This window comes from Lynx rufus, unplaced genomic scaffold (genome assembly GCF_022079265.1).
Source record: "Lynx rufus isolate CCGP_SWC_20201006 ecotype Redwood Valley unplaced genomic scaffold, mLynRuf1.p SCAF_3, whole genome shotgun sequence".
NCBI classification, from domain to species: domain Eukaryota; kingdom Metazoa; phylum Chordata; class Mammalia; order Carnivora; family Felidae; genus Lynx; species Lynx rufus.
The window spans coordinates 176,305,596-176,320,924 of NW_025814845.1; the positions used below are offsets into that span (position 1 = coordinate 176,305,596).

At 50.6% G+C, this 15,329-nt stretch overlaps 1 protein-coding gene across 8 annotated transcripts in view; it reads left to right on the top strand.

The window, feature by feature from the left end:
* Positions 1-1,624: 1,624 nt before the first annotated feature.
* The window catches only part of MFHAS1 (multifunctional ROCO family signaling regulator 1), a 100,698-nt gene continuing 86,993 nt past the window's right edge, over positions 1,625-15,329 (top strand). For all 8 annotated transcript variants that reach the window (XM_047090578.1, XM_047090576.1, XM_047090577.1 and 5 more), the window contains exon 1: positions 1,625-4,622. In XM_047090578.1, coding sequence (XP_046946534.1) covers positions 1,625-4,622 — 2,998 coding nt within the window. The remainder of the gene's footprint in view (positions 4,623-15,329) is intronic.

Here is a 15,329-nt window from a genome sequence, read left to right on the forward strand (position 1 = left end):
TATTCATTTTTTTGAGAGACAGAGACAGACCCCAGTGGGGGAGGGGGACACAGAATCCCAAGAAAGCGGGCTCCAGACTCAGGGCCATCCGCTCAAAGCCCCACGCTCCGCTCGAACCCACAAGCTGTGAAATCATAACCTGAGTCCAAGTCGGAGGCTTAACCGACTGAGCCACGGAGGCGCCCCGAGGTTTGGGTAAATTCTGAAGATATTACTTACTTACTGTAGATGTGATCTCAAGGAAACCTCCTAACAGAGGAAAAATAAACCTTAAAAACGAGCACTGGGCTGTGCATTTTGCCTGGAAACGGCTGCCATTTTCTTGAACTAACAGTAAAAGTACTGTACGATGGGGATATGGGATTTGTTTCACGGGGTCGTTGTGGGGATAAATGGGATACCCTACATGAAAAGCCCTTGCATTGCGTACCCCAGCCCCCCAGCCCCTCCCCGACTCCCCAACTCCGGCCAGGAGCCTGCTCCAAGTCTTCCCCAGGAGAGCTGAGAACGTCTGTCTCAGTCAGTCTGGCACAAAATAGGGCCTCAATAAATATTTACCAAATGAACGAACGGTTGCCTGCTTTAGTCCTTTTGTTTAGTCACACTCTCGTTCTAAGCTCTTACAACGCAACCCAGGCCCCCGAATCCCGCCAGTTCCATCACAGTGTGGATGCAGGGTCAGGGGAAGGGGAAGGGCGGTAAAGAAATGAGCAAGGGCGGCCCCCGGCCCCGACCCAGGAGGGGAGAAAAAGGAATCCTTAGAGGCGCGGGGCCAACAAAGAGCCAGACGCAGGCCAGCCCCACCGGGAAAACCCCGAAGCCCGGATCCGTAGCCAGGGCCGGCTCCCCGCGCGCGCCCGGCCGAGCGCGGTCCCCGTCCCGGGCCCGCACCCGCGGGCGCCTCCGGCCCCGCAGCCGCCGCTCGCCCAGCGGCTCCCGCCCCCGGGGCGGTGCCGGGAACACGCGGCGCCTCCGCCGGTCACGTGGGGGCCGCTCCGCCGGGCGGCGCTGCCGCTTCCCGATCGCGCCCTCCCAGCGCCGGGGACGCGGCGCTCGCGCTCCCGCCCGAGCCCGGGGAAAGCGGAGACAAGGAGGCGCCGCCGCCCCCTCCTCCCGGCTGCGCCCCGGCCCTGCGCCCGCAACATGCCGGCCGCGGAGCCGAGCGCCGCCCTCCTCCTGGAGCTCGCGGAGGCGACGACGCTGCCGGCCGCGGGGCCGCGGCTGCGAGGGTAGCGGGGCCGGAGTCGGCACCGAGGCGCCGCGAGGCGGGCAGAGCGGGAGGAGGAGCAGCAGGCATCTTCCGCGGCGCGGCGGGCGGCGGCCCTGCTGCCCCGGCGCGCCCATGGCCGGGGCGCGAGGAGAATGCGAGCTGCGCTGCCCGCCGGCCGCCGCCGCCTCCCCCCGCGCCGCGCGCTCGGCGCCCCCCGGAGCTGCTCGCGTCGCCGCCGCCGCCCCCCAGCTGCGGGCGCCCCGCCGCTGGCTGCGCTAGGACCCTCAGCCGCCGGTCGCCGAGGGCTGGTGGGAAGGGAGGGGCGAGAGGGCCCGGGAGACTGGCGCCCGCCCGGGCGCAGCGCGGCATGTAGCTGCGGGCGCCGGCGCGAGGGTGTCGGCCCGGGGCCCCGCCATGGCTGGGAAGGACAGTGGGAACCTGAAGACGGTGAGGCTGTGGCGGGACGCCGCCCTGCGCGCCAGGAAGCTGCGGAGCAACCTGCGCCAGCTCACCCTCAGCGCGGCCGGGGGCTGCCCGGGGGCCGGCGCCGAGCAGCTCGACTCCCCCGACGCCCCGCAGCTCGTGCTGCCGGCCAACATCGGGGACATTGAGGTGCTGAACCTGGGGAACAACGGCCTGGAGGAGGTGCCCGACGGGCTGGGCTCGGCGCTGGGCAGCCTGCGCGTCCTGGTCCTGCGCAGGAACCGCTTCGCCCGGCTGCCCCCGGCCGTGGCTGAGTTGGGCCACCACCTCACCGAGCTGGACGTGAGCCACAACCGCCTGACCGCCCTGGGCGCGGAGGTGGTGAGTGCCCTGCGGGAGCTGCGCAAGCTCAACCTCAGCCACAACCAGCTGCCCGCCCTGCCGGCCCAGCTGGGGGCCCTTGCCCACCTGGAGGAGCTGGACGTCAGCTTTAACCGACTGGCGCACCTGCCCGACTCCCTCTCCTGCCTCTTCCGCCTGCGCACCCTCGACGTGGACCACAACCAGCTCACCGCTTTCCCGCGGCAGCTGCTGCAGCTGGCGGCCCTGGAGGAGCTGGACGTGTCCAGCAACCGGCTGCGGGGCCTACCTGAGGATATCAGTGCCCTGCGTGCCCTCAAGATCCTCTGGCTGAGCGGGGCCGAGCTTGGCACCCTGCCCAGCGGCTTCTGCGAGCTGGCCAGCCTGGAGAGCCTCATGCTGGACAACAACGGGCTGCAGGCTCTGCCCGCCCAGTTCAGCCGCCTGCAGCGACTCAAAATGCTCAACCTCTCCTCCAACCTCTTCGAGGAGTTCCCTGCCGCGTTGCTGCCCCTGGCTGGGCTGGAGGAGCTCTACCTTAGCCGCAACCAGCTCACCTCCGTGCCATCCCTCATCTCGGGCCTGGGCCGGCTGCTCACCCTCTGGCTGGATAACAACCGGATCCGCTACCTGCCCGACTCCATTGTGGAGCTGACCGGCCTGGAGGAGCTGGTGCTGCAAGGGAACCAGATCGCAGTGCTGCCGGACAACTTTGGCCAGCTCTCGAGGGTGGGCCTGTGGAAGATCAAGGACAACCCGCTGATCCAGCCCCCCTACGAGGTCTGTATGAAGGGGATCCCCTACATCGCAGCCTACCAGAAGGAGCTGGCTCATTCACAGCCGGCCGTGCAGCCCCGCCTCAAGCTGCTTCTGATGGGCCACAAGGCTGCGGGGAAGACCCTTCTCCGCCACTGCCTCACGGAGGAGAGAGTGGACGGAAACCAAGGAGGAGGGGACAAGGAAAAGAGCTACCCGCCTGCGGCTCCTTCTGTGAGCAAAGGCATCGAGGTGACCAGCTGGACGGCCGACGCTTCGCGGGGGCTGCGGTTCATTGTGTACGACTTGGCCGGGGATGAAAGTTACGAGGTGATCCAGCCCTTCTTCCTCTCCCCAGGAGCCCTTTATGTGCTGGTGGTGAACCTGGCCACCTACGAGCCGCCCCGCTTTCCCACCACCGTGGGCTCCTTCTTGCACCGGGTGGGGGCCCGCGTGCCTCACGCCGTGGTGTGCATCGTGGGCACGCACGCAGACTTGTGTGGGGAGCGGGAGCTGGAGGAGAAGTGCCTGGACATTCACCGCCAGATCGCCCTGCAGGAGAAGCACGACGCCGAGGGGCTGAGCCGGTTGGCTCGGGTGGTGGACGAGGCCCTGGCCCGGGACTTCGAGCTGCGCTCCGCCAGCCCCCACGCAGCCTACTACGGGGTTTCCGACAAGAACCTTCGGCGGCGCAAGGCCCACTTTCAGTACCTGCTCAACCACCGGCTGCAGATCCTCTCCCCGGTGTTGCCCGTTAGCTGCAGGGACCCTCGCCAGTTACAGCGCCTTCGGGACAAACTGCTCTCGGTCGCCGAGCACAGGGAAATCTTCCCCAATTTACACAGAGTGCTGCCTCGGTCCTGGCAGGTGCTGGAGGAACTGCATTTCCAGCCGCCCCAGGCGCAACGACTGTGGCTGAGCTGGTGGGACTCCGCTCGCCTGGGCCTGCAGGCGGGGCTGACCGAGGACCGGCTGCAGAGCGCCCTTTCCTACCTGCACGAGAGCGGCAAGCTGCTCTACTTTGAGGACAGCCCAGCTCTCAAGGAGCACGTCTTCCACAACCTCACCCGCCTCATCGACATCCTCAATGTCTTCTTCCAGCGGGATCCTTCCTTGCTGCTGCACAAGCTGCTTCTGGGGACCAGCGGCGAGGGTGAGGGTGAGGGGGAAAGTTCCCCACCGGCGGCGGCGCCCACCCCGGGCCAGGAACTGCTCCGGACCACCCAGCTCCATCACTATGTGGAGGGCTTTCTGCTTCATGGGCTCCTGCCAGCCCATGTCATTCGGTTGCTGCTGAAGCCTCATGTCCAGGCCCAGCAGGACTTTCAGCTGCTGCTGGAGCTGCTGGAGAAGATGGGACTCTGTTACTGCCTCAATAAACCCAAGGGCAAGCCTTTGAATGGGTCCACGGCCTGGTACAAGTTCCCATGCTATGTGCAGAATGATGTGCCCCACGCAGAGGCCTGGATCAACGGGACCAACCTGGCCGGACAGTCTTTTGTGGCCGAGCAGCTGCAGATTGAATACAGTTTTCCCTTTACCTTCCCGCCCGGGTTGTTTGCACGCTACAGCGTCCAGATCAACAGCCACGTGGTACACAGATCGGATGGTAAACTTCAGATCTTTGCATATAGAGGGAAGGTTCCTGTGGTGGTCAGTTACAGACCTGCCAAGGGGGTCTTGCAGCCAGACACTCTGTCCATTGCCAGCCATGCCTCGTTACCAAATATATGGACGGCGTGGCAAGCCATAACCCCCTTGGTAGAGGAACTGAATGTCCTACTTCAGGAATGGCCTGGACTGCACTACACCGTGCACATTCTCTGTTCTAAGTGCCTTAAGAGAGGGTCGCCCAATCCACACGCTTTCCCAGGTAAGTGGAGAGAAAGACGTGGCTCTTCTGTGGGTAAGTGGAGAGAGGGACGTGGCTCTTCTGTGGTAATGTTTTAAGGTGCATTTTTTGAAGATGCCGGTGTTTCATTTGATCGACTGTTTGCTTAACCTCACAGGCTCTCAGGGAAAGTTTTTCAATGTGAATGCAGGGGGGTTTAGGGACGAGCAAAAGAGAAATACAGTCGCCAGTGTCATACTCTCCTAATAAAAAGACCCAGACCTCAGAAGCGGGTTCCAGGCCCACTGTTGGATTTTGGATCTCCTTTTCCCTTTTCCCAATTCAGCCTGCCTTCCATGGAAGGAATTTCAGGTGGTTGAACAGAAGATGGATAGCTTCATGCTGAGCCCTGGCTTATTGTGCATATTAGACACATCTCTACGGGGTGCTCGTGGCTTGAGATGTCATTGTCATCATCTTTGGTTTAAATTCAGCGTAATCATAAAGTAAAAATTATCGCTCACTTTTCTTGGGAAATTCTAGAGAAGAATGTTTTGTAAATGGGGTGAATGATGGTTTAGTAAAGACAAAAATTTCAGTCTGTAATGCATGACTAAGTAGTCCTGGGATCACTGTTGCCCAGCACACTCTAAGGCATGGAAGATAGATTACTGAAATCTCTGAGGGGAGTTTCCTCGGGTATTTCCTGCCAGTTTTGTGCTTTAGAGATGTCTAAAGGTTTGGTTTTTGCTAAGCGTTGGAGCTTTTTGGAAATACTTTGTGAGAGATGGAAGGGACAAAAGGCTGACAAGAGTTTTATGGGTTTTTTTTTTTCCTTTTTCTCTTTTGGGGACTGTTTTGCAATAGATGTTTTTCTGTTTTACTTTTTTAAAGCATTGTAGGTGAGTGGGAGAATTCCAGAACTGGTGGTGTGGGATTTTTTGAGCCTGGTTAATTGATACCCTGAGTCTTTAGCTGGGAATGTGTCCATTTTTCACACTGGAGCATTCTTTAAACAACTCCGGCTTTTGGGGAGCAGGTATGGTTAACAGCATTCCGGGCGTCGTAGGGACAAGCCCAGTGACAGCATCATGGCCAGTTTCCCCCCCCCCTCAGTCTCCACCCCCAGGGTACATTGAGCTGTGATGAAATGGAAGACCGCATGCCATTCTGATCTTTGTCCTAGTCTGAATGTAGCTCGTAATAGTGTCAGGAAGCAATCGGATACCAATATTTCCAAAGGTAACCTCTTCCTGCTGCCCTAGATCTAGGCTGAGTTTAATTCTTCAGCCTGAAAAAAGCCACCGTATTCAGTTACCACCAGTCAATTGAGCTGTCCATTCGGAATGATTATCTGGTGTCATGTCATTGTCTGTGACTCTTCAGTTTGTTTTATATTTGCCTTGGTGCCTTCCTCATGAAAGCAAACACTTCTTTATTGTGTTACTGGATTGAAGAAAGTGGTTACGAGTTACATAGTCACAGAGTAGCTCATTGAAGGAGCTGCCCAAAGCTGATTCATAATCCAAAGATGAAGCGTTAATAAATCTGTTCCTATCAACAAAGGGGAAGACACAGGTTATTGGACAAGCAAAGCTCCGGGCAGGGGAGTTCCAGGAAATTTGAGGAGTAAACCATGAGGCCAGAATTTTTTCTTTTTTTTCTAACCTCAGATCTCCATTTTTTATTTTTAACAGTCATAAATTCCACAAGCAAAGCACGTACCGTGTGCCAGGCTACAGAAACCGAGAGCCCATTCTTTTGCTATTGTTTTGCCTGTGCGTCTTTCAAAGGAGGCACACCTGGCTTGCGATGTAGGCCATAAGGAGAAGATGATTTTCTCAACGTAGAAAACAAATAAATGGTTAAAAATCATCGAATTGTATTATATATCGAGTAAGAGTAAATCATGAGTTGGTTTTGTGCTAGAGATTACGCATGTCTGGCTTATACATGGTCTGAGAACTAAGTTAATCTTTTTCGCTTCATTTAGGATTGTATTTCTTTGAAAAGTAGCAAAGGGCACAGAGTAGTGGAAAAAAAAATGATTATGGGTACATTCATGACATTAAGAAGACAGAGAAGTAACCGTATGGTGACAGATGTTAACTAGACTTACTGCGGCGATCATTTTGCAAGGCACGCAAACACTGAATTGTTACGTTGTTTACCTAAAACTAATACTGTGCGTTAAATACACCTCTAAGTAAATAAATGAATAAGTAAATAAAAGAAGATGGGAAGAAACCCATTTTCCTCTTTCAGATTCTTCCGTGACAGCACTCATTTGATACTATTTGTTAACAATTCTGAAAGACTTGGGAAGAGCTGAGATAATAAATAACTAGAAGGCAATGTAGGAACAGAATTATAATGTTGGGTGCTCAGTTAGGGGGCATACGGTTAAAAATATGTTTGAGCCCCTAGGTTTTATTAAAATATATTTTAACTCAGCAGTTTAATCTTTAATTAAACTTTCTTTAATCTACTGGCAGCCCCTCGAGTCTCCTTAAGAAGTCGTTTTGCATTTTAGAGAAGTTAAAACAATTTGTTACTTAGTTTTACATTCAGTTAAAGTGTCAAACTCCCCTGTAAAGTCTTAACAATTTTAGATAGGATGGTGTGAAATTGAAGGAGAATGTTTTGTGGACCGTTTGCTTGTACGTGTACGTGTGTGAGGCAATTTTAAGTGGTTAGTTTTTAAAATCAGTACTTTTTAATACAAATGACTTGATCAAAAATCTGTCAGAGGAATTTGAGACCCATCAGAATGAAGTTTAGTGGGGAAAAAAATTCATTTATTGTTTTCAGTGGTGAAAGACTGGATTTTTAATTTTTTCAACTTTAGGACATTAAGTAGTAAATTACTGTCTCCCTTGATTTAATACAGAAGAAATGTAAAGTTGCACTACGATCTCTTAAAGTTTATTTTGGCGGGGAGGGGGAGGGGGGGAGTCTGTTTTGGCCCTGTTCGTTGTCAGTAGGGCATTGCATTTTCTGGCCTGAACTGCACCAATGTCATTGACCTAGAGAGACATAATGCTGGGTTTCTCTTTTCTGATTTTAGTTTACAAAAGAAATGTGATGTTTTGGAAAATCCTCAGCCAACAACCACTTGGCTTTAAAAGTTCTAGTGAAAAAAAGATCCACTTATGTTGTTAGAGAGATTACCTATGTATCTTATTTAAGATGAAAGCATTGGGGCACCTGGGTGGCTCAGTTGAGCGTCTGACTTCACAACAGGTCACTATCTCATGGCTCCTGAGTTCGAGCCCCGCGTCGGGCTCTGTGCTGACAGCTCAGGGCCTAGAGTCTGCTTCTGATTCTGTGTCTCCCTTTCTCTATGCCCCTCTCCTGCATACGCTCTCTTTCTCTCCCTCAAAAATAAATAAACATTAAAAAAAAATTTTTTTTTAGGGGCACCTGGGTGGCGCAGTCGGTTAAGCATCCGACTTCAGCCAGGTCACGATCTCGCGGTCCGTGAGTTCGAGCCCCACGTCAGGCTCTGGGCTGATGGCTCAGAGCCTGGAGCCTGTTTCTGATTCTGTGTCTCCCTCTCTCTCTTCCCCTCCCCCGTTCATGCTCTATCTCTCTCTGTCCCAAAAATAAATAAACGTTGAAAAAAAATTTTTTTTAAATAAAAAAAAAAAATTTTTTTAATTAAAAAAGACAAAAGTGTTGAGTGACAAGAGATGCTTTTGGAAACTCGGAAGAGGTTAGATAGATCCTAAGTGTATGGTCACGTGTTTGCCCGCTCTCACCAGGTACTGATCTGCCAGAATCGGACAGCCAGGTTTCCTCCTCGTGACTTGGTGGGATGTTCTTGTCCTGGAGTGAAGTCTCTTCTTGTGGAATATTTATTCATGCTTTTGTTCTTTTCTACCAGCATGCTATCCAAGCCAGAAGCACTGACTACTCCTTCGGTTGGATGATGCATGGCACATTGAGTAAGATGTGGAAGCCAGGATATAGGTCTGAGCAAGACCCTAGTCCCTTGAGAGTCCGTGCAAGTGGTTGAGTGAACGAGGTGCATTTTTAAATTGGAAGAGTGGGCCTTCGTGAGTTGAACTTGGTGTGAATGTAGTTTTTCACTAAATATCCTGTTCTCCAAATCATTAAAGGTCCTGTGTAGGAATAATTAGGAAGCAACCCAGGGCAGGAGACAGACGTCCCACCTGGTCGTCTTTATATTTGGTCTGTCTCATTCAGGCAGTGACCTGATGCCTTTCTCCGTCTCCTGAGTGCTTTGTGCCCCTGTTCTGTTTCTTGCACACTGTATACCTCTGAGGCATCCAGCGTATTCTGCCTTGCTCTGCTGGTGTTTCTGTATGTCACAAGATCTCTTTGATTAGGTTGTCCACTTGCTTCCTCTGAGCAGGAGACCCGCCTGAGGCTTGGTGGCTTTTTGTAAGAGCCTCTCAGATGTTTGCTGAATGATTGTTTGGTCTTTTGTGAGAAATACCTTTTTTTTTCTTTGTTATTCACGTACTCTGTCAAATTCCCAGGTGGCCCCCGTAGTAGTGATCATCTTGCTTTGTCCTGTGTCCCAACTTCCCTCCTCTGCCCCACAAACGTCCCTCTGGTGTTTCCATTGTGTCTGTATTACTGGTCTTTCCCTTGAATGGGCCCTTCATTGTGACCACTGAAGCAAAGGAGAATTCTTGCCTTATTATAGCTCAGTTTTAGAGTTACTGGAATCTGAGCATGACCTAGTTGTTTGGATTGAATTAGTCATTGTTTTTAATTTCACAAAGGTTATTAAATATCTTTTTAGTTTAGCTTTATTAACATTGATGCCTCTTGGCTTTTATTTTGTGAACAGTCTTCTTTGAACTCTGGAGGGCTTTGTTTCATATAAAAATCAAAACCTTAATCATGCAGTGGGAGAAAGAAATACCATGAAAAATAGAATTCAAAGACTTGAGAGGCCTTGGGAGTATTCAGATTATTTGAAGTATTAGGTGCTTGTTCTTTAAGCCCTAGAACAGAATCTCAGGCCCATCTCTGCACAAGTAGTTTAGAATTTCCCTAGAGAAAGTATTTTTTATTCGTGAGCAGATGTTTTATGTCCTATTCCGCTGTCTGCTCATCTTACTCCCCAGTAAACCTCTTCTTTTTGTTCTTAGTCATTTACTTCATTTTAACACGCAAAAGGTCATCTTGGGGATTAGGTGAGAGAATGCGCTGAGGAAAACAGTTGTTTTCCTGTGTCTGTGGAGAAGCGAGGGAGGGGGCTTCTGTTCTATAATACAGGACAGGAGGGGTGCAGGCTGATATCGGGGTGAACATTTCTGGTTGCTTTCTCCATTCACCCATTAAGTTGCTTCTCTCCATGGAAACCTGTTTTGATTAAGGACCTGGTCATCCATCGAGTAGGATGCTGTTTTTAAAAAGCCAGGGCAGGTGCTGGCCTCCTCCCTCGCCCTCTCTTGGCTCCTGAGGCTTTGCAGTCCTGTGGCCCGGGGTGGAAAGGAGAGTGGCTCTGTGCTTCTGGGCTCTGTGGAGAGCACCCTAGTAGGGTCTGCTTGGGGCAGGCCCGGGCATCTTGTTGCTCTCCCTGGTTCAGCCGCTCTGATTGCAAAACCAGTTCCCGGTGGTTGTCAGGTTGACGTTTCTCTGGGGACTGGCTACCTTCACTGTAATGCGTTGGAATGGGGAAGCCCCATTTTGGCCTGCATTCCCTAGTTATGCTCTAGCCTCGAAGAAGCTGTCCTCTGATCCGTACTTGGCTTCTCACATCCGGGCAGCCGGTAGAACCCAGAGCAATCCGCAGGCGCTTCGGACAACCCCAGAACACGTATGATGACGTGTTTTCCGTAAAGACTCTTCCTCCCATGTAAGGTATGGCGGTACATACCATGTAAGGTATGACAGAACCATATGGCTATGGTTCTGTCCCTTCCTCTGAGCTCTGACGTTTCCTGTGATGGCACAGCACTCCCGGACAGGGCCAGGCGCAAGGCTGAGACGGTTGAAGGTGTTCAATAGAGATTGATTACTTTTCAAGAACTCCAGAAACTCTAGTGTTCCATAATCAATTCCTTGGCGAGGTGCTTTTTTGGGTTGTTTATGATGTTCTGGGTCTTAAAGTGTGTATTTTAAGGTAAACGTATACCATTTTCCTGTGTGATGTTTCCGGCACCTGTATTCCTGCCTCCTAGCTCCTACAGGAATGGGGGAGGGGTGGGCAGAGGAGCAGCTTACCGGGAGGTCAAGGTGAACAAGTGCAGGAGCCAGCTTCCGAAAGCTCTCTTCCACCCGATCTCACGTTTGCTCCCGTCGAGTCAGGGAGCCCTGCCCGCCCCCCCAAGCGGACTGTTCCCTAACTCGCTCCTTCTGACTCACCCCAGCCCCCCCTTGACATTGTCCTCTAGACAAAGTGTAGAAGGTGAGGAGAGTGCAGGTGTGGTGCTGGTCCAGGAAGGAAGATGTTTTCCGTGGTTCGTACCAGCCGTTTGCCTTCTTCCACCGGCTGTTGCCTTTTCCATTCTGGGTTAGGGGTGCGGGTTTGAGTTCCTGGAAGGCGGAAGAGCTGCTGGCTGTGACGAAGGCAGATACGTTTCCGCGTGGACTGTGCTGTGGATAAGAACTCCCAGACCCCGCTGCCCGCACGCCGGCGTGTTTGTGGAGAGGGAGGAGGAAACGTCTTTAGTTATTTTCAGTTTGGGCACGGAATGCTTGAAAACATTTTCTCGTCTTTCCTTTCTCAACATACTCTCTTAGCTGAACATTCTGATACTTCGTTTCTTAAAGAGTAAATTGGTGAAAAACCATCAGCATCCTTTTTTTCTTTAGCCTTGTATTTCCAGAAGGCAAAGAATACAAAAGGAGAAGAAGGTTCCTGAGTTTGAGCCCCGTGTGGGGCTGTCTGCAGTCAGTGCAGAGCCCGCCCTCTGTCTCCCTCTGTCTCACCCTCCCCTGCTTGTGCTTCGTGTCTCTCAAAAATAAATATTAAGAAAAAAATCCACATAACAGGAAATTAACTCCTGTTAAGTGAACAGTCCATGGCATTTAGTGCCTTCACGTTGTCGTGGCCCCCACATGGGAGGTCAAGTGCTTCCTGAGGCAAGGAGCAGGTGAGGTTGCTGGCTTCCTGGGCGAATGGACTGGAAATTCTCTTGCCAGGTTCTTTGTAGCAACTATGCTTTTAAGGCACGAATTGAGGAGAGTAGGGCCTTTTAGGCCAGGCTCTGAGATGCCACGTTGATGAACATCTAACATGGTTGCATCCGGAATCCTCTTACTTGGCGTCAGTGAGAGGAAGAAAGTAGTTCCTGGGCCTTCCGGTCTGTTCTGTGGCATTTGTGATCTCATGGGGTCTGACGATAAAGAACGCATAGAAGAGGAGCGCCCCTAAGTACCGTACAATCACGGTCTTCTGTGCAGTGCTGTTTCTCTACAGAAATTTTGAGTAGCGCTCTGGAACAATTTGCAGAACCATAGGCAGATATGAGTTAAGGAGATGGAGTAGCATGGAGACAAAAATTAGGTTATTAGCAGATTAGACGGCCAAGTGTACTGTAAGTTTATTAGCCGGATTCTGTCATTAATCACTTGAAGACCTGCTGTGTACAGAAGTCTGTACCGAAATAGGAGTTGGAGGAGAATAAAATAAGTATGTGGCCTAGGCCATGGGGAACTGAGGTGGGATTTGGGGCTTATTTATTTATTTTGAGAGAGAGAGAGTGGGGGAGGGACAGAGAGAGGGAGAGAGTGAATCCCAAGCAGGCTCCACACTGTCAGCGCAGAGCCCAACGCGGGGCTCAAACTCACAAACCGTGAGATCATGATCGGAGCCAAAACCAAGAGTCGGATGCTTAACCGACTGAGCCACCTTGGCACCCCGGTTGATACAGTTTTTGATTCTCCTGTATATGGAATCGGACTACATATGGAGAAATTCATTTGCTGGTTTGAATCATTACTGAGAAGAAGAACCTGGCTTTTGATTTTTTCCAGAAGAAAAATGTGATTGTACTGAGGAAAAAATGTCCTCATACTTTGAATTTGCTTGGCAGAGAGGAGTAGGTGGAGAGTAATGCCTGAGCCATTCTCTTCAGTTGACTTCCAGTTTGGATCACTCATTTGCAAGAAATTGCAGGCAGATCTGGAGAGGATGCTGAAAAAAGACAATGCATGGTACCCGAGGCTTTCTAAAAACTTTGAAAACAAATCTGCTTTTTTGAGGAGGAATGATGGCTCCTCATCAGGGACCTTCACATCTCTGAGTCGTTTATGGATTTGCTTCCTTTTGAGAGAGATCAAAGTGATCAGTCATTTCTGACACCAAAGATTTATGAACACCGACTCTGAAGACGGTGCAAATTAAATGGGATGCTGCTATAGTAAAAATATATGGCTGCTGCTTATAGGTTTCTTTGTTGGAGGATGCTTTGTTGAGGCGGTTTTCTGTTGTCAGCATGTTAAATGTTGAGAGAATTAAAGAGTTAATTTTCTTAGATCCTCTCCACCTTTAAAATGAAGGACTTATATTAGTACCGTGTTACAGGGGTAGCGAATTTAGGGGGAGTAGAGCAAACCTCTTTCTTTACTTTTCTTCTTCTTTTTTTTTAGGGAGAGTTTTAAAAAATAGTAATGGAGAGAGAAAATAAAATCAGAAAAATGATATTTCTTTTTTTATATAAAATTTTTTCAATGTTTATTTTTGAGAGAGAGAGAGAGAGAATGAGAGAACAAGCAGGGGAGGGGCAGAGAGAGAGGGAGACACAGAATCTGAAGCAGGCTTCAGGCTCTGAGCTGTCAGCACAGAGCCCGATGCAGGGCTCGAACCCACAAACCCTGAAATCATGACCTGAGCTGACATCGGTCGCTTAACTGACTGAGCCACCCAGGTGCCCCAGAAAAATTCTGTTTCTCCCAGGGTCTGTTGTTTGATTTAGCAACTTTTTTTGTTGTTTCAGTAAGATTTTTATTTTTCATGCCATAAAGGCTATCATTGTATTAATCATCACGCCAGACTTTCTAAGGGGACAAGGTCGGAAGCCCGTGAGATGCAGGCCCTCTCTTGAGTTCCCACCTGTTCTAGAGAGAGTGCTAAGTGCTTCTAATGGGTGATCTCATTTAATCCTCCCAGCAACCCTGGGGGGTAGGTGTTATCACTGTCCTCATGTGCTGGTGGAGAAACTGAGGCTTAGAAAGTTAGTGACTACCCCAGAGTGAGAGTGCTCTGGGGTTTCAGCCCTGACCTTCTGCTCCTACCCTCTGTCCTGCTCTGGTCCTAGGGTTAGGCTGCCGACTGCCTTCCAGTATGCACGGACCCCCCTCTTCTCCCCTCTTTCCTGGATGCCCCATCCTGTAGCACTGAGTGCTGGGCCTGTGGGGTCTGCTAATGCATGGGACCTGCCCTTGCGAAAATCAGCAGAGGTCACAGTCAGGTGCTGGGGAGAGGTGGGGTCTCAGAGAGGGGTTCCCAAAAGGACCACAGTGCAGGTGAGCGTTTAAAGGGTGATTTCCAGTTAACCACGTGAAGGAGTGGGGGAGGGTATTTCAAATTAGAATGGGATTTAAAAAGTTGGGGGTGGAGGGTGATACAGAGTTCAGCGTGCCATGCCTGGGGATGGGCATGTGTGCACGAAAGCACTTAGCCGTCTTATTAAGGAAGAGGCTTCTTTATTTAAGTCACACATATGAACTGATAAGTTTGCTGGTGACCATGGCTGGTCCAAATGTTAGAGTTTTGGAAGCATCGTTCCTATTCCATCAGGAAGGGCTGTGTTCAGAGTATGGAAGAGCTTTATGGCTGGAGAATGGCAGGGTCATTTCAAATGACTTGCTCAGACTTATAATCAAGTTGTTGCTGGGCCGACAGAACACCTGTCCTGGGGATCCACGTCTGAGCGTGCCACTGGTTACTTTCTCCAGGTCTGAGAACCGGCAGGAAAAGAGAGTTGGTTATTCTAACAACCAGATGGCCTCATGCCTCCATAATCCCTGGAAATGTATCCGAGAACACCGATTTTCCTTCCTCTTAGTCTTAACCATAACAGATTCTGCAGTAGAGGCAAATTGGGTCTGTAACACAATTAGCATTTGATTGTGGACTGAATTTCAGTATCTTACCTTTGTGTTTTTTTGGGACATCACAGGCTGAAAATACAGTTTTTATGAATTTTGCAGTAATGGAATACTGTATTCCGTGCATTTCATTTGTTTAGACACCACTCCCCACACTCTGACAGTATTTTCTCCCATGTTACATTGTAATCCTTCAACTTTCCTTGCCTCTTAATTGATCGGAATATACTCAGTTACATTTTAATTGGAATCCTAGGAAGTGCAAGATACTTTAAATGTTTGATTTATATTTTGTTCATATTTACTTTATATTTTGACTTGAAATACCTGAATTTCCTGTGGCATTAAAAATTTTTTTTTTAACATTTTATTTATTTTTGAGACAGGGAGAGACAAAGCATGAACAGAGGAGGGTCAGAGAGAGGGAGAGACACAGAATCTGAAACAGGCTCCAGGCTCTGAGCTGTCAGCACAGAGCCCGACGTGGGGCTCGAACTCACAGACCCTGAGATCATGACCTGAGCCGAAGTCGGACGCTTAACCGACTGAGCCACCTAGGCACCCCTCCTGTGGCATTTTAAAATGGAAGCCTTGCAATACAGTGGTTAGATGCAAGGGCCCTTGAGTAGATGTCTGCTTTGGAATCCCTGTTCCCCCACCAGTTAGCTGTGTGATTTGGGGCATCATTATAGTCTCTGTGTCACAGGGTGGTTC